The sequence below is a fragment of the Euphorbia lathyris genome, chromosome 5 (genome assembly GCF_963576675.1).
Source record: "Euphorbia lathyris chromosome 5, ddEupLath1.1, whole genome shotgun sequence".
Classification (NCBI taxonomy): Eukaryota; Viridiplantae; Streptophyta; class Magnoliopsida; order Malpighiales; family Euphorbiaceae; genus Euphorbia; species Euphorbia lathyris.
Window position 1 is genome coordinate 8124086 of NC_088914.1, and position 20200 is coordinate 8144285.

The 20200-nt window shown below is 32.9% G+C and overlaps 1 protein-coding gene, 1 long non-coding RNA gene and 1 other non-coding gene across 4 annotated transcripts; 2 read left to right on the plus strand and 1 right to left on the minus strand.

Moving 5' to 3' along the window:
- Positions 1 to 10367: 10367 nt before the first annotated feature.
- LOC136231739 (U4 spliceosomal RNA) lies at positions 10368 to 10518 on the minus strand. Its single transcript, XR_010690105.1, has one exon. It is a non-coding gene; the product is annotated as a U4 spliceosomal RNA (small nuclear RNA).
- Positions 10519 to 10544: 26 nt separating this feature from the next.
- On the plus strand, positions 10545 to 16458 carry LOC136228639 (uncharacterized). 2 transcript variants are annotated; one of them, XR_010688789.1, is made up of 3 exons: positions 10545 to 10862; positions 15249 to 15443; positions 16325 to 16458. It is a non-coding gene; the product is annotated as an uncharacterized lncRNA (long non-coding RNA). The 2 variants fall into 2 exon arrangements; XR_010688788.1 differs by lacking the exon at positions 16325 to 16458 and having other exon boundaries at positions 15249 to 15567.
- On the plus strand, positions 12256 to 15238 carry LOC136228637 (receptor-like protein EIX2). Its single transcript, XM_066017085.1, has one exon. It carries the CDS (start codon positions 12456 to 12458, stop codon positions 14838 to 14840), a length of 2385 nt encoding a protein of 794 aa, XP_065873157.1. The 5' UTR covers positions 12256 to 12455; the 3' UTR covers positions 14841 to 15238.
- Positions 16459 to 20200: the final 3742 nt, after the last annotated feature.

Here is a 20200-nt window from a genome sequence, read left to right on the forward strand (position 1 = left end):
TGTTGCTCTTTCAATAAAAATTCTCAATTTTTCATTTTTATCAGCAAATAATTTTAAGCAATATCGCATAGTCGGTTAATTGTCATAAAAAAAATCACATTAACTCTATAATTATTTAGTTTTAAATAAATATATAATTATTTAAATTTACATCTTTAATATTTATAAATTGAATCAATCTTGTTGTTAACTATAATTTTACTTGGCAATCACGAAATAAAAAATAGATGTACATATATGAAAAAATAAAATAAAATAAAAAATTCAAAAAAATATGCAGTATGTATATGTGTTTTTATCTGGTTCAAAACATCTGTTACTATTACTGATGAATGATTAAAAAAAATTGTTCAAACTTTCAAACATTCAGAGTAAAATATATCTAACTCCTTAGACAATTTTTACATACAAACATAATTAACAAAACATTTTTCATATTGCATTAGAAAGTAATTTTTTTAATATTTATACACGAGTTGGTGACAACCCTAAAGCTCCAAATTGATTTTTTTCATTCATTTACTTTCATCCGCAGTCATATACATAAAACCTCTATAAATTAATAATGCTTACCTCTATAAATTAATAATGCTGGGACTATAAAATTTTATTAATTTATAGATATATTAATTTATCGAGGGTAAATTGACTAAATTGGCTTAAATCGAGACCAGAAAAAATTATTATTTTAAAGAGGTTATTAATTTATCGAGTTTATGAAGGTTTTACTGTATTAGTAAAGACAAAATTAAATAATTTTTATATTAATAAATATAAAATTGAGTGGTTATGAATATAATTTAACCATGATCTACATAGGTAAAATGGGTTGAAGATAATTAAAGTTTGAGATATATTTCATAAAAGACATCAACTAAATCATATTATCAAATTTAATTCTTAATATATCATTATTTTCTATATATTACAGATTAAATATGATTTTACATTCTAATTTAAAAATTCTGGACCTAATTCATAAATTTTAAACTCAGAAAATATATCATAGACATCTAATTTACAAATTCTAATTCTTTTTTTTTTTTTTGATAAAAAGAGACACTTGTATTAAAAAGAATAAACAGCATCAGTTTGAATACAAGTTGAAACAAACAATGGGAAATCTTCAATCAAAATTTCCTCATGTGATAGAGTAAAAGCCCAAGCAGCGAGAGAGTGTGCAACCGTATTGGCTTGTCGCTTCTCATGAATGAATTCTATCTGTACAAAAGCTTGTGCTTCCTCCAAAATATCAGTAACAATCACTCCAATCCAATTAGAAATAATTTCATCTCCACGTAGGAGACGAATTGCAGATAATGAATCTGAAGCAATTAAGACAGAATGGAAACCAGCATCTTTAACAATTCTGACCGAAGAAAGGATAGCCATTAATTCCGCATGTAAAGCAGATAATGCTTTACCAATCGGTCCCCCTCCAGATAATGCGACGAAACCAGTTGAATCCCGTACGACCAATCCAAAAGCAGCATGGTGAGATTTTAGAGAAAATGAAGCATCACAATTCACCTTATATATGCATGATGGAGGAGCAAACCACTGTACATTAGATGATAAACTCTGACCAGGTCCGAAATTCCTATCTGCTGAAGTTGTAGTTATTAAACCTGCCGCAAAACCCTGCAACGTCGATCTTACACTTTCTGCAGCCACTTGAAAACCTAATCGTTTCTTACCATGAACCATTTGATTCCGTTCAAACCACAAAAACCAAACCATTCCATAGAATAAAGCAGCTTCTTCCCGTGAAATTGATGATAAAACAGCAGCAAACCAGTCTATGCAGTCAAAACCTGTCAACTTATGTACCATAACAGACAGATTTAAAGATTTCCAATACAACTTCGTGACAGAACAAAATTTAAGCAGGTGAATTATAGTTTCCTCAGCCATTCCACACAAAGGACATCTATCATACAACGAAATTCCTTTTTTAGAAAGATTATTAAAACATGGAAGGATATTCTTCGCTGCACTCCAAACGGTGTGAATAAATTTGGCCGGTGCATGTATTGACCATAAAATCTTCCAAAAATGTTGGAGAATGAAAGATGTGGAACCCAAAGAAGATGATAATTGCAAATATTGAACTGCAACTTTATATCCTGATTTGACCAAATAATCACCCTTTCGTGAATGCTTCCAAAACATTGAATCTGCAACATTCCGTCTGCTTAAAGGTATTCGTAAAATAGCCTCAGCCACCTCAGATGTGAAACAAAAATTGATTAAATCCCTTTTCCAACAAAAAGAATCAAAATCAATCAAACCTGAGACCCAATCAGATGGAAGATCATTGAGAAGAATCAAAGGTCGATTACAAGGAATATCTGGTATCCATCTAGAGTGCATAACCTTCACTGAGCGACCCTCTCCAATCCTCCAGCAACTTCCATCAAGAATAACATTTCGAGCTTGCAACAGGCTACGCCAGACATGACTTACACAATAACCAACTTTAGCTTCCATCAACCCCTGTCTTGGAAAATATTTATGTCTAAAGATTTGGGAAATCAAAGAATTTGGGTTATCAATCATACGCCAAACCTGTTTAGCAAGCAATGAAAGATTAAAAGCAAATATATTTCTGAAACCCAAACCTCCATCTTCCTTTGGTAAACATAATTTTTTCCAACTGAGCCAATGAATTCTTTTTGAACTAGAGTCATGATTCCACCAAAAGCGAGCAATTAATTGTTGTAACTCATCACAAAAAGTTTTCGGAAGCAAAAAACAACACATAACATATTGGGGGATAGCTTGTGCCACTGATTTAATCAGAACCTCTTTCCCCCCCTCGTGATAGGCCTTTTTCATGCCACCCACTGATCCTTTTCAACATTCTGTCTTTTATAAAGTTAAACACAGCTTTTTTAGATCGACCCACAATCGATGGAATTCCCAAGTATTTTGCAAATGAAATCACCTCTTTAACACCCAAATGTTCAACACAACGAACACGACAATCAGCAGTCACACCAGAACTAAAAATAACATCTGTTTTATCATAATTAATTCGTTGCCCAGATGCCTGCTCATATACCCAAAGTAGAGATCGGATAATCTCACACTCTGTTGAATTGGCTCTAAAGAAAAAAACATAATCATCCGCAAAAAATAAATGTGAAATTATGGGACTAGTCCGACTCACTCGAATACCATGCAATGCTCTATCAGATACAGATTTCCTAATCAATGTTGAAAGCCCTTCCGCACAAATCAAAAACAAATTCTAATTCTTAAACTATATTAAAAATGTTGATTTTACTAGTTTGATATAATTCAAACTCATTACTTGACATAGTTGTAAATAATTTTTCAAATCTGAATTTCTGTGTAAATTTTTGTTTTTAATTAAAGTTGTTCAGAACGATGTTTACCATGAAACCATATTTTTTATTTTCTAACATCACCGTTTTTTGAGCTTTATCTCTCCTAACCGAATAATAGTATATAAATAACCTCAATACGGAAATTTTGAAGAATTAAAGTTAGTTTAATACATCAGTTGCCCCATGAACTTGTTAGACTTTAAAAATAGTAATAATTAAAATAAATAAACTTATAATAATAATAATGGTTCTAATAATAATAAATAATGATTATAAATAGTGATAAATTACTGAACTAAACTGAATGTTACTGAATTGAATTGAACTGAACTGAAATTACTGATGCTGAAATTAAGGTGTTGTTTGATAAAACTGAAAATTAAGTGCTGAAAAAATAAGTATTGAATTTTAAGTGCTAAATATTATAAGTGATGAAAATTTTGAGTGATATAATTATTATAAAAATATTAGTCGATAATGTTTAACTTATGCCTAAGTAACAAAAGAAAAATAGTATTTCAAAAAAATTAACAAAGAATAGGGTCTCAGGGATCGCCGTAAGCAAGTTTAATAAATCACTAGTTTTTGGCCCGTGCGATGCACGGATTCATCTTAATATATAAATATTAATAAAAATACAATCTAATAATTACAATTAATGACATAAATGTGTTATATAAATTAAATATTATTATTTGATTTTCACATTTACTTTAAATAATATTTTTATAGATAAATATAATAATAAAATAAAAACTAATATATTATATATTATATTATATTTTTTATCAGTAAAAAATGAGGAAGTGACACATCAGTTCCATCGTTACTGTTTTATATTATATATAGAATATAGATATGTAGAGAATTAGAGAGATTTTAGGGATTAATTTAAATTCTGTAGTACTCTTAGATATATGGGATAAAATAATCTTTTTATAGATAAATATACATAATAAAATTAAAATTAATATATTAAATTTTTTATCACTAAAAAAGGAGGAAGTGACACCTCAGTTCCATCGTTACTGTTTTATATTATATATAGAATATTATATATAGATGTGTAGAGAATTAGAGAGATTTTAGGGATTAATTTAAATTCTGTAGAACTCTTAGATATAGTACGGATAAAATAATCTTTTTATAGATAAATATATATAATAAAATTAAAATTAATATATTAAATTTTTTATCACTAAAAAAGGAGGAAGTGACACCTCAGTTTCATCGTTACTGTTTTATATTATATATAGATGTGTAGAGAATTAGAGAGATTTTAGGGATTAATTTAAATTCTGTAGAACTCTTAGATATAGTACGGATACAATAATCTTTTTATAGATAAATATATATAATAAAATTAAAATTAATATATTAAATTTTTTATCACTAAAAGGAGGAAGTGACACCTCAGTTCCATCGTTACTGTTTTATATTATATATAGATTATATATAGATGTGTAGAGAATTAGAGAGATTTTAGGAATTAATCTAAATTCTGTAGAACTCTTAGATATAGTACAGATAAAATAATCTTTTTATAGATAAATGTATATAATAAAATTAAAATTAATATATCAAATTTTTTATCACTAAAAAAGGAGGAAGTGACACCTCAGTTTCATCGTTACTGTTTTATATTATATATAGATGTGTAGAGAATTAGAGAGATTTTACGGATTAATTTAAATTCTGTAGAACTCTTAGATATAGTACGGATACAATAATCTTTTTATAGATAAATATATATAATAAACTTAAAATTAATATATTAAATTTTTTATCACTAAAAAAGGAGGAAGTGACACCTCAGTTCCATCGTTACTGTTTTATATTATATATAGATTTTAAATAAATTTTTAACGAGACAATTTGGAAGAGAATTGGTATGTTCTAATCTCTAATAAGATTCCTTCTTTCCTAATCTCTAGTATAATTTGCTATTTCTTCTACGATTCAATCATCATGACTATTCTAAGTTCAGAAAAACTTATAACCAAACGTCGAAAAGAGAAACATTGCGACTTACCAACAGAATTAGTATTTGACATTCTTGTCAGAGTTGCTTCAACATCAATCACCGATCTTTTCAATGTCAAATCAACTTGCAAAGAATGGTTGCATCAGAAGATTACTTTTTTGAGCGCGTTTCAATTGATTCTTTACCCGTATTCCATGCAAGAATACGAGTAAATCCGCCATCTCCTTCCTGGAGAAGTACATAAAAGTCGGAAACCCTGAATCATTATTCCGACAAGGAATGATAGATTATTTCAGTCATTCAAAACCTAATTCCGGGCTTGAGTAGTTGAGAAAAACAAGTGATAAAGGCCATGTGGAAGCGAAAAATGCTTATTGTATAATTCTTGTCTGTTACAACAGAAAATTTAGGGAACAATGTTTAAAGTTAGTTTGTGATTTGAAATCTGAATTGGTGGATAAATGTAAGCACAAGGTGAGGAAGGTTGTGCAATGGACGTGGAAGAGTAATTTTATAGTTGGAAAAGGAGAAGAAAAAGAGTTGAGATTGAGAAGAAGAAATTGCCGCTGCAAAGAAAGATTACTGTGTGGAGATGAAGAAGAAATCGATGAGATGGAGTAATGATGAAGGGTTTGATGGTGGAATTTCATCTAATGGTTGGTTACGGGATAATGAAGCAATTCGGTTTTGTCGGTTTTATCGTATACTCAGAACTTGTCTGGTTGTTTATTAGTTTTCAGTTTTTATCTAGTACAAAAAGAAACATTTAGATTTAGCATATATACAATAATATTCTTTTAGTTGAAAATTCTATAAATACTGAGATATTTGAATGAATAATTTTTTTATTATGAGAATCTATATATAATATAAAACAGTAACGATGGAGCTGAAGTGTCACTTCCTCCTTTTTTACTGATAAAAAATATAATATATTAACTTTAGTTATATTATTATATTTATTTATAAAAAGATTATTTAAATTAAATGTGAAAATAAAATAATAAAATTTAATTTATATAGCACCTTTATATCATTAATTGTAATTATTAAATTATATTTTTGTTAATATTTATATATTAAGATGAATCCATGCATCACACGGGTCTAAAACTAGTATATAAAAATATTGTTTGCCATGTTATCAATTCTAATATCGTCGAGAAAGATCAATTTTATCCTTAAAATTGAAGTCTAAAAGATACAAGTTAATTATAAAAAATTGGATAAATTCCAAAAACAACCCCCGTGGTTTAGTGTTGTTCAAAAAAAACCCTTGTGGTTTGTTTTTACAAAAAAAAAGGACCGCGTTATACGCCGTTACACGAATTAAGGAAAATGACTTAACACTGTTAAATGTGATGACGTGGCAAGGGGTAAAACTGTCCAAATTAAAATAAAAAAAGAAAATAACAAAAAGAAAATAACAAAAAGAAAATTAGAATAAATAAAAAAAAATCTTGGACCACCATTTTCTTCTTCTTCTCTCTTCTCTCTTCTTCTCTCTTCCTGTTATTTTCTTCTTCTTCTCTCTTTCTCGATATTTTCTTCTCCAAAACTAATTGCTCTACTATCCTCGGTGATTCTCAAATCTCCGATCAAATTGTTCATTCGTTTACCACCGATTATACAGTTCTGAATAATCGAATTGACGGTTGGAAATGAGTTTCTTCTGGCATCAGATATGGAATGAAACATGTACAAATAGCGGTTACACTTGAGAAACTCTGTACAATGGAATGAAATTTTGATTCTCCTGATATCGCAAGCCACCATGAAAGTTGCAAAGTGTTTCATTGTTTACAAGAAGATACTCATATTTTATTTCCGTAATTGTATTTCATGATTTTCCTTAATTTTGTGTTGCCTCATTTTTAAAATTTGAGAATTCTTCTGAAACCTCAAATGGCCGGAGCAGTGCGGGACGTTTTCTGTGAGAGATTCTGTTGCAAATTATGAAATTTTACTGGGTTGATTTCAAAATATCAAAACAGACTGGGTTCAATGAGTAATTCGTTGAAGATGTGCATAATACTAATTTCCAACGCTCACTCTCAGAGGACCATTCCCATCCTCGGCGACGTTGTTTCCGTCTTCCTCAGATTCATCTACGCGACGCTGTTTCCGTCTTCCTCAGATTCATCTACTCCTAAAGGCTAAATATCTTGCTGTTAGATTTAGAAATATTCAAAGAGGAGGAGGAGAATAAGGAGAAGGAGAAGAAGAAGATCTGTAGAAGAAGAAGAAGAAGGTTAGGAGAAGAAGAAGAAGATCTGTAAAAGAAGAAGAAAAAAAATTTGGACAGTTTTAGCCCTTGCCACGTCATCACATTTAACTGTGTGAAGTCATTTTCCTTAATTCGTGTAACGGCGTATAACACGGTCCTTTTTTTGGTAAAAACAAACCACATGGGTTTTTTTTGAACAACACTAAACCACAGGGGTTGTTTTTGGAATTTACCCTAAAAAATTTATATAAAATGCATACTATGTTATTAAAAAAATTGTAAACAACCTGTACTTGCTTTATTTTATCGATAAACTTGTTTGGAAGGTTCGATGTGATAGTCGAATAATTGTCAAATCAGGATGTTTAAATTTTCGGTTGTACAGGGGTAAAATTGAACTTGTTTGACAATGTTAAGGGTATGCACCATATCATACATTAAGGTTAAACATACACTTCTCTAAAAACGTTGGGGCAAATCTAGAACTTAATCTCAAACATTAAATATGAATTATTTTTTGGTAAAATAATAGGTAAAATTTGAGAGAAATTATCAATGTTATAAGAATCGGACTGGATATCAAATCGGATTTATAGAGGGATCACGAGTTACTTTATATATATATTATTTATATATTATATATATATATATTATTTATATATATTATATATATATAATTAATTTAAATTTTTTTTATAAATTATATTTATCCAAAACAAATTATAAACAACTTTTGATTTGTTATTTTTTTTTTGTCAACTTGAACCCTTTGGCCCACCCAACCCGCACATGTCCGCCTTTTATGGGTTGGGTTTGGACATTCATATTTCATATTTGGTCTGGTCCGATCCAAGCCCGGTTATGCCCGCACATAAAATAGGTTAGGCTTGGGATTGGTCTCAAAATCCCAATTGAACCCGACCCGGCTCGATTTTATGTTAATCTAATTAGTTGAGATTATCGAATGGAAAAACTTAAGAGGTTATTTTAATTTTTAACCGATCAGGTGGTGTATTCTAAAAAAAAAGAATTACTCTTCTTGCCAGAACATATTAGATGGGTGGACTAGGCCGAGCTTGGAAATTACATTTTATACTCTAGCCCAACCCGATATAAATATAGGTGGACTGAGTGGTTTAGGACAAAGTAATTATATGTAAAGCCTAATTAGGCCCGACTCAGCCCATGAACAGGTCTGGCTTAGAATAACTTGAATCATGTCAACGTATTCTATGCCATGGGATTTTTTTAACAGTATATTATAAACTCAAAACGGACCATTGATGAAATTTTATGAGTCCTATGCGAAATAAGAGATAAGGGCCGTTATAAAAAAAAACACAAATTTCTATTTTAAACTTTTAAGACCTAAAATATCATATTATTTGGTCCATTTTTAGGCCTGAATCGGTATTATAACTACATTTATAATTAAAAATTTACAATATTATAACTCGAACCCGTGACTTCTTGGTCACACGACAACAACGTTTACCGTTACGCCAAGGCTCACTCTCACACACACACACTCTCTATATATATATAAAGAGAAATTTGGAAGCCTGATGATAAATGCGAAATTAATGTTCAAAGGGGTTCTCCATGTTAAAGAAGCCATCCCATTAAATTTGAAGATTTGAACCTTATCTTTTTTTTTTTTATAAAATACTATTCATGATTGTTAGCATGATCGATTTATCAATTGCTCTTTAACTACCAAACTTAGAAAATTTTAAACATTAAAACTGACTGTAAATATTAAAATATTATTTCACCTTATAAAAAAATATCTTATGTCATGTTATCTTCAATTTTAAAATAAAACAAAATAAAAAAATATTTTATGTCATGTTAACTTCACACTTTTTATAGTCATTTTCATGTCTTCATATTTTTATAAATCTGGTTTTCATGTCTTTGTGAATCTTCACGCTATCACTTTATACCTTTATGGATCTTCACGATCTTTATAGTCGTTTTCAACATGTCTTCATATCTTTGTATTGGAATGAATCTTGTATTTGTCAGAGATAAATATAAGATATATGATTGAATCTTAACTATCAGCTCGAACTTTTAGTTCAATTGGTTTCATGATATAGTATCAGAATCTCTAGGACTAAACAGTATATTATCAAGGAGATAGAGTCAAATCAGATCAACATATATCAGTTCAATTGGTTTGTATGAATCTTGTATCTTTTTCATTATTTTTATGTCTTTAGAATTCATCATTTGCCTTTATAAATTTTCTACTCCCTCCGTTCTTTTTTTTTGTCATTTAAGGTTTTTCATCAAAACCAATGTATTAATGAGGTAATTAAAATGATTTATGCAATTAAAATGACTTACTTTTCTCCTATGTATTAATGAGGTAATTAAAATGATTTATGCAATTAAAATGACTTACTTTTCTCCTGATCTGTAATCTCTACTTTCTATGCAAAATTTCAAAATTTCTCTTATTAATTTTTATGGTTTAATTTAAATAATTTACATTTATTAATTTTTATGGTTTAATTTAAATAATTTACATTAATAACTATGATATATAAAATTAGAGAAAGCATTGTACTTACCAAAACAAAACAAATTGAAAAGAACTAAAACGTCATACATATAATAAAAAATATAATAAAAAAACAGGAAAGAGAGTATGACTCAGCATGTAAATATGCTTTTATGTTAGGATTTATTGTTTAGAATTTTCTCAATGTACTTCTTCAATTTTTAATCTAATGAAAATATAGAACATTTTCATTAAAAAGAATAAAAATAAAAAAAACTTAAACTTGTATTGTAGGGCTTTACCCCGAAGGGAGCCCTTCCAGAAATTCTCTAGGGCCCAGGTCAAGCCCAGGCCTCAGAGGGGGTTTGGAAATAGTTTTCAACCAGCAATTGACGCGCCTCGGTTAGAACCTCACTAGCTGCGTCATTGCCCCAAGCGCAAAGATGCTTTTTGCTGCTGTGGCGCTACCATATTTATATTCACACAGGTCTCTGCTTCAGTTCTATATGAGCGATGTGGGATATATATATCACTCTTCAATGCTCTTTACTGCTTCTCCGATTTCACCAAACATGGCACTAAAATTATTACATTATTACACCTGAGCTCAAGCACCAAAATTATACTCCCTTCACTCAGATTTTGTTCAATTCAAGGGCAAAATCATTATAAGTAGAGGTGTAAATTATCGGGTTAGACTCTCCCGTTCCACATCATAGTATTGAAGTTCAGATGCAACGATGGAATTCGGATTTCCAGAATGAAGCAGAGATCGGTTGCTTTGTTTCAGTATGTAGAATTCACTTCTCTTTATACACCTACTCTCCTTAGCTGGTTTGTTGTTTCATGATGCTCATTTTAGGGTTTATTTTGGACTGCCCTCTGTATTCCCTGTTTCTTTTTAAAAATTTTGTCGGGCAGCTTTTGATTCTGATACATTGGGACAAGGTCTGGAGGGCGTGAGTATGAGTTATATTGATGATACTTTTGACTATTTGAAATTCAATTTCATGGTTATGGTTATATTTTATCCGAGTTTTTCAATACCGTCAGTTTACTTTTGACTATTTGAAATTCAAAAAAGGCTTTTGTCTCATGTTAGGGTTATGGTTGAAACATTCAACGTTTCTCTTATCAATATCTTTGAAACTATGGAGGTTGAAGCTAGAAAGTAATGTTTGCATAAGATATATGTTGATCTGATTTGACTCTATCTCCTTGATAGCCATAGGACCACAATTAGAAAATTAAACTAAAGATGGTTTTTTATTACTTCTCAAACAGCAGTTCATAGAAACTTGTATATAGTAATAACAAGATAACTTGTGAGATATGAACTCTGAATGGAAATTTACATCAAGACCTTGTCAAAGGCTTAAATGAATATATACTTAAATAATAAACTCCTGCTTGTGACTTTCATTTCGTTGCTGATGGATTCAGTGTCATCTTTAGGACATGTGGGAACAGTTTATCCACATTGCAAGCATACCAGTTTAACTTATATGCCATTTTACGACATGTGGAAACAGTTTATTAGTTAGGTAGGTCATGTCCAGCCATTATTTTATGAAGCCAGAAAAGTTGGAACCTTAGATTGTGATGGGATTTTTGTGGAATTATTCTACTGCTACATTTGACTTCTCACTACAAGAAATGCATAAAAAGTTCATATTTTCATTTTCAATTGGAAAATGAAAGCTACTTGAACATTCAGGAACTTGTTAGAGGTAGTTTTCATTGTCAATTTCCATTTGCGGTGCTGACCAGCTTTCTGAAAACTGCCACGGGTGAATTTATTATTTGAAGATAATTGTGTGTGAAAATTTATTTATATTTGGCTATTTCCAAAACATTTAACTGTTAGAAAATTCTTATTGTGTTTCTATGGCGATTAAGAGAGTCTGCTTCCAGCTTTTGTTCACCCTTTTCCTATTCTGGAAACTTTTTCATCTTGAAGCTCATAAATCTATTACCAATTCCACAAAGTCTAAAGTGGATTGCATTGAGATAGAGAGGAAAGCACTTCTTAACTTCAAGAAGGGTCTTAATGATTCTTCAGGTCAGCTTTCAACTTGGGTTGGTGAAGATTGCTGTAAATGGTCTGGAGTGTGGTGCAACAAGCAGACAGGACATATACTCAGGCTTCATCTGTCAAACTTAAGTGGTAAGATAAATCCTTCTTTGATTGATTTGAAGCATTTGAACAACCTTAGTCTAAGTTCAAATGATTTCCAAGGAGCATCAATACCCAAATTCATTGCTTCTTTTAGTGAATTGAGTTATCTTGATCTTTCTAATTCATCATTTTCCGGATCAGTTCCTCCTCATCTGGGAAACTTATCAAACTTGCTTTATCTTAATCTCAATGCAAATAACAAGATGTGGGTTTCTGATTTGAATTGGATCACTAGATTCTCTCATTTGCAATATCTAAATCTAGGGGATGTGGATCTTAGTTTAGCATCAACCACTTGGCTGCATTCTGTTAACATGCTTCCATCTCTTGAACAACTCCATTTGCCTCGTTCCGAACTACAAAACTTTCCTGATTCTATACCACAATCAAATTTTAGCAATCTTAAAATCCTCAACCTAGAGAACAATCTCCTCAACACTTCATTTCCTCAATGGTTGTTTAATATTAGCACCCTTGTGAAACTTCAATTCATGGGTTGTCAAATTATAGGGTCTTTGCCTGCTGATGGTTGGGGAAAATTATGCAACCTGGTATCTTTAGATCTGCCTTATAACGAACTTAGTGGTCGAATAGATGAGTTTTTAGGAAGTTTGTCAGAATGTAGCAATTCAAGCTTGGAGGAGCTAGATTTCTGGGATAACCAATTAAATGGAGAGATACCGGAGTTAATAGGAGGGTTTAAGAATTTGAAAATCCTATGGTTAGGGGAGAACTCAATTTCAGGTTCAATTCCATCATCTATTGGAAATTTATCATTTTTGGAGTCATTTTATCTACCTGCCAATGCAATGGACGGGACTATTCCTGATACCATTGGGCAGCTATCGAATTTAGTCTTAATAGATCTTTCTAGAAATTCTTGGAAAGGTGTTCTGTCTGAAACTCATTTTCTTAGGCTAACAAAGTTAAAGACTTTTGGTGTGTCATCTCTGAGGATGTCTTTAGCTGTTAACATAAGTCATGATTGGATTCCTCCTTTTAGTCTTGACTACATGGAAATCTCTGCTTGTAATTTGGGTTCAATGTTCCCTTTGTGGATCCAAACTCAAACGGATCTTTCGTTTCTGATACTGAAGGATGATGCTCTTTCGGGTGCAATACCGGATTGGCTTTGGAAACTTTCTCCAGAACTTATATCTCTAGATCTTTCTAGTAACCAATTCAAAGGCAAAGTGCCGAGTTCACTAGTTTTCGGTTCTGAAGCTTGGGTTGATTTGCATTCTAATTACTTGGAGGGCTCACTTCCAATTTGGACTAATGTCAAGGATCTGAATTTGGATGACAACACATTTTCTGGTCCAATTTCTATGAAGTTTTGTAAAGGAATGCCATTGTTAAGAACCTTGCTACTTTCTGGAAACTTCTTAAATGGAAGCATTCCTCAATGTATAAGTGGCCTAAAAGATTTGATGACCCTTGATCTTTCAAACAACAATTTCTCTGGGAATATCCAAATTCCATGGGAGGAATTGAGTGTACGTGTCGTGGACCTATCTAAGAACAATCTAACCGGTGAAATTCCTTCCTCAATATGCTCCTCACCCAACCTTAACGTGCTGAAATTGTTTGGGAACCGTCTTTCTGGGGAAATCTTGCGGTCCTTGGAGAACTGCACAGGCTTGAACATCCTTGATCTTGGAGAAAATATGTTTTCCGGAAACATACCGGAGTTGATTGCTGAATGGCTACCTGATCTTGAAGCTCTAGGCCTACGGGGAAACTTGTTTGATGGAGGCATTACTGAACAGCTCTGTCGTCTTTTTTACCTCCATATATTGGATCTTGCCAACAATGATTTCTCAGGATTCATCCCCTCTTGTATTGGCAATCTTTCTGGAGTTCAATCTCCTTCTATCTATTACCCTAGTGTCATATACTCACTTGTATTGTATGAAGAGAAGATGGAGCTGATTATGAAAGGAAGGCAAGTCGAACAGATTCGAATACTTGGGATTGTAAATGCGATAGACTTGTCAAACAATGATTTCAGGGGAGAAATTCCTGAAGAGATAGCAGATCTTGCATATCTTGGTTCATTGAATTTATCCTGGAATCACTTGACAGGAAAGATTCCTGAGAAGTTCAGAGACCTGAACCGACTTGAAACTCTAGACCTCTCCTGCAACAAACTTTCAGGTCCTATTCCTCTCAGCATGGTGTCTATGACATTCTTGAACTACTTGAACTTGTCAAACAATAACTTGTCAGGGCCGATTCCGACTGCAAACCAATTCCAAACTTTCAATGATCCTTCCATTTATGAGGGTAACTCTTATCTTTGCGGGGTTCCGTTGACAACGGAATGTTCGAACTCCAATGCTGATGATTTTCCAAGGGCGAATGATGTTGAAAGTGAAGACGATGATTGGATTGAAATGAAATGGTTTTACATTGGAATGGCTCCAGGGTTTGTTTTGGGATTTTGGGTTGTTTTTGGGACTTTGGCAATAAAGAAGTCTTGGAGACATGCTTATTTTAGTTTTGTGGACAATGTGAATTACAGAACTTGTCTGTTTTTTAGGAAAATTCTAGATTGGTCCCGGACCAGATTGATCACGGACGGTTGAGATCATGTGTTTTTTCTATCATATTTTCGTACAGTGTATATAATATGAAGGTTTGTAATTCATCAATGTTACAATGTTTTTCTTTGAAGGTCTGTAAATCATCAATTTGAATGACAGGTTTTGTTGATATGGGAAATACCGATAAATTCATTGAAAATAAATGATCAAATTCGTGCTTTTCCATTGTTTGCTTCCAAATAAGGAGAACATGACTATGTAATGTAATGGTTTCTTTGCATTTGCTTGCTTTGGCTTTTAGGCCTTGAAGCTTGTTATGATCTTCTGTCGAGTCGAGTTGGGTCTTCCGCTGAAATTTTGATATGCATTTTCACCTTGACAGTTGCTAGATAAATTCTTTATGGGGATTATCTATTATCTGGATGGTAACAGCTAGGTATTGTTCTGCAGGTTCGGCGTGGATGGTTCTTACCCATTCATTTGTAAAGTTCGACAGGATTATCTTCAATTTTCTTCTTGAGGCTTTTAAGGAAAGGAAGATTACATCAGTCTGATAGAGTATATAAAGAAATGGTTGGGGCAGAAAAATAGGTTGAAGTGGTTCGGGCAGAAACGGACCATCAGCGGACTGAGGCAGATGTTTTTGTAATTTTGGAAATATTCTTTTTGTAACTCATGCCCTTGTTAGGTTTATATGTATAGGAAATATCCATTTTGTAACTAATGCCCTTATTGGGTTTATTATATGGATAGGAATTTTTTTTCCTTCTATCAAGTGTCTGTTTATATAATTATACTTGTGTATATTGAGCCATTGACGTCGGTTGTAAGAATAAACTGACGCTAATGACAAAGACATTGGCATCGGTTGTAGCGAACAATCGACCCCTATGACATCTTTAGGGTCGGTTATTCGTAATAATCAACACCAATGTCTTGGAATTGGGGTCGGTTGCTTAACAACCGACCCAATGACACCTTTAGGGTTGGTTGTTCTAGAAAACTTATTCAATTATCGAAAAAAAAATGACATTGGGGTCAGTTGTTTACTATTGGCATAGGTTCTGCAATGCCAAGCTTTATTGTGGCTCAGTATTGGCGTTGGTCGCAGAACTGTCGCTAATTACCAAAAACAACCGTCCTAAAGTCCATTTTTGTACTAGTGAGAGAAAGCTCCAAAAATAATATTTGTAATTTTAGAAAAAACGTTGTTCTGTAGTAATTGTGATTCTAAACAATTTTAATTTTTGAAAATTTCCATTTTGATCGTCAACCGTTTTTGAAGTCATTTACTTTTTTCATCAGCGGTCATAATGTTAGTAAGATAAAGTTGAATGTCTTTAAATTAATAAATGTAAAGTATATTTCAAAAAAAAAAATGTAAAGTTGAGTGACCATGAATATAATTTAACCATAGTCTAGTGTAAGGCATAAATTGACTAAGTTTAACTTGATATTTATAAGGGATTTGGGTGTTATTTATGCTATATTGCAAAGAATAAGGACTGATTAATGTCTTTATGCAGATTAGTAAAGATAAATGCTAAACACGCTGGAAACAGCTTGTTTTGCTACGGCCAAAGAGGAGTGGAGCCTTTCTTATGTACAGCGGTTAAACGCCGGATTATTCAATGACGGACAGCGACAGATCAGAGGTGGCAGAGGCAGAGACAGAGACAGAGCAGCAGGTGGAGAAGTGTAGAGGCGGCATTACCTAAAGAAGCATGATGACATGAAGTATCAACCCTTGAGTGTTCAAGGGTCAAAGGATCTTTAATCATTTTAGTTTATTTTTGTTTTAGTTTTTAGTTGACTTGTTTTTCTGGAATGGTACGAAGGTTGTACCATTTTTGCCCCTGTCTTTCTCCTTTAAGTAGGCGTAGCAAAGGAAAGATAGGGAGTTCGGAACTTTAGTAATTTTTAGAAGTAGAATAGTTGTCTGTAGAAAGAAAGAAAAGAGAGCTCGAATGGAGTCTCTTAAGGTTTCAAGAACTACCGATTACTCACTGCTCGATATGAGTGAGTAGTCTATTTTGAATGGGCACGGCCAGGCCGAGCCGGTAATGTAAGTTTTACATCGTTTTTAATGAATATTTAGTATTTTGTCAATACTGTGATTGATGAGGATTTAACTTTCATGCCTCGGCATTTATGCATGTGTTAGATGGATGATAGGACACTGCTTACATCTTCACGGATATCTCTATTAATCTCCCAACCTCGAAGCTGACCAGTTAGATGGTTGTGTCAAGGGTTTTCTTAATCAGAAATGCAGTTTTGTTCTTAATGCAAGAAAGAACGTATCTTTAGGACGTTAAAGGTTCTAGTAAATCTTAGGAGCTTGAGAACATATGAAAGTTGACTCAAGCTCACATTAAAACTGATACTTTGGCTTCATTGGCATTATCTTGGATTCATTGGAATGTTGTAAGGCTTAGCACAACCTGTTCGGCAGTGTCGAGCCTATTCTATTTTCTAAATCATTACCAAGTTATCTTATTTCTTACTGCGCCAGTCTTCTTGCATCCTTCGTAACCAACATCACACAATCAAATTAAAAAGGAGAAACATGTTTGACCCACACGCTGTTTAGCAACAATTTCTGATAGACATTTGAATCTCAATCCCTGTGGAGACGATACTTAACTTATCACTTTATTACTTGTATCTAGTGCACTTGCTAGAGTCTCATTTGAGGACAACATCTAGATACTCTTAGAATAATTTAGCATAATCTAGATACAATAATTTCATCAGCGATCATATGACAAGTTGTTGAAAAATATTAATTAAAAAATATTATTATTTGAATCTCTTCAAATTCTCAAATGTTGAGCATTTGATTCTAATTAATAGAATTAATTTCACATATTAATTATGAAACTTTTTTTCACGTATTCGCCTATCTCTTGTCAGATTCCTCCTGTTCTCGTCTGTACTTTTCCATCGCTTCCTGTTGCTGTTGTTGGATCCTTTCGAGAATGATCTCGAAACGGTCTTTCACTGGTGGACCTGTTCGTCCATCCTGGGCCTCGAGCTGGTTAACTGTCTCAGCTACCTGTTCGGTGGCTGGGATTTCTTCGAGCGTCTCCTGTCCCTGGACGTGCTACTCTTGGACACTTCCTTTCCTGTCTTTTTAGGAGGCACCCTGCGTGTATAAACTTTCAAAAAAAATCTTTTAAATTTGGAAATCAAAAGAATGAACAAGTTGAAACTAAATGCAAGCAATAGTTTAAATGTGCAAATGACATTTTTGAAATTGAACTTCAAGCAAAAATTCAAATAATATTCACAAATTTGAAGCTAAATGAATGTGATGATTTTGATTGATAGGGTTGAATTAAAATTGTAGGAAAGGAAAATCAACCAAAATATGACTCAAAATTAATTGAAAATCTTGGATGAAATTATAAATATGGCAAAGCCACGGGAAACAGGGTGCTTAAGAAAGCTAGGATCACGAAATTTTTTAGTGCTCAGTGATAGGCATATAATTGATCCTAATAAACATACCTTATGTGATAAAAATGGGGCTAATAAAGGTTTAAGATTGCATGAATAGAGGGCTAAAAAGGGTATTATGCAGATCTTGATTGAAGAAGCCAAAATAGCTGCCGTGCAGTCTGTTTTGCAGCAAAAAGGAAGAAAGCAACCTTCGGACCAACGGATAAAGCTGCGACCTGATACGGACAGCGACAAGAGGGAGCGGATCAGGAGTAATCGGCCTAAAAGCAACATGATGATAAGAAATTTCAGACCTTGAGTGTTCAAGCGTCAAACAAGCAACCACCCGTTTTTAGTACCCGAACAATTTCTACCCTTTTGAGAACAATCTTTTAATTGTAATATTTTAGTTTTATATCTTTTTGGGGGGAACCTTCCCTCCTATATATTGAGAACAGAAGTGGAGGGAAGAAATGTTCTTCTTCCTTGGATAATTTTGGAGAGAGAGAAAAGCTCTCTAAGAACTGAAAGGAAACTATTTTAATGGAGCATCTCTGCTTAAGCTCAGGCTGTTCACTCTTCGCTATGAGTGAGTAGTCATTTGAATGGGCTAGGCCAGCAATGGGCTGGTGCTGTAAGTAAACTTATCCTTTTTATGAATGAATGTTATTATATGTTGAAGTGTTTGATGATGTTCTTGAATGCATGTTAAATACATCTATCCTAGTGATCAATGAATGATAGGGAACTTCTTTCATTATCATGTATCTCTCATCAAACTTACAAGACCCGAAATAGGAATATAAGGGAATTGTATCAAGGGTTTTCTAGATAGAAATGCTGCTTCATCTGTAATGCGAGAAAGAACCAACTTTAAGGACGCTTAGAGTTATAGTAAGACTTATAATCTTAAGAACACACGAAAGTTGATTTAAGTGAGCCTAAAGCAGAGACCTTTACTCCGCTATATTACATTCATGAATAAATAGGTGAAAGTTATGATATAAGCAACCTGTTACCACCTTGGCTTAGCCTGTTCCTTCATTTTATTGTTACAAACCAACATCTTTTGACCAAAAAAGTAGTGACCCATTCAAGTTAGTTATTTCTGATCAAAACCATTTTCAACCCACGAAAGAAGTTACGTTACCACAAACACCCTGTTTTATAAAGTTTTTCTGCTAAAGTTATTCATCAATCCCTGAGGAGACGATACTCTACTTACCGAGATATTACTTGTATCTAGTGCACTTGCGAGAGTCTACTTTTAGGACAATAAGTTTTTGGCGCCGTTGCCGGGGATTGAAAGCAACAACTTTTCTGAAAATTTCTATGAAACAAGGTATTTTTAATCTGTTTGTTAATAGTGCAGCAAAAGTTAGTTCTGTCTTATAGTATATGCGCAGAGCTGGACCACCAGATTTTCCTATCGATCTTGAACTAGAAAGAACGTGTAGAAATCGGGCGGGGGCTAGACGAGCTAGACAAAGAGAAAGGCAGAGGCAAAGAAGAATGGCTGGCCGAATACCAGAACAACCTCCTCCAGAAGGAGAAGGTGAAAACAATAACCCACCACCAATGAGAATAAGAGATTACTCGAGACCTACCACTGAAGGACTCTCATCATGTATTGTGATTCTAAATAAGGGGAACAATATGTTCGAAGTCAAAGCATCTATGATACAGATGTTACAAGTTGTTGTGCAATTTAGCGGGTACCCTAATGAAGATCCAAATTCTCATGTGCAAGATTTTTGTTACAATGTGAAACACCTTCAGAACGAACATGGGAGTTGCCGATGAGGTGATCAGGTTGAAGTTAATTTCCTTTCTCTCTGAAAGACAAAGCAAAGAATTGGCTGAAGGATTTGCAGCCGGGATCCATAACAAATTGGCAGGACATGGCCAGTTTTAATTAAGTACTTTCCACCTAGACAAGCTATCAAACTAAGAAATAA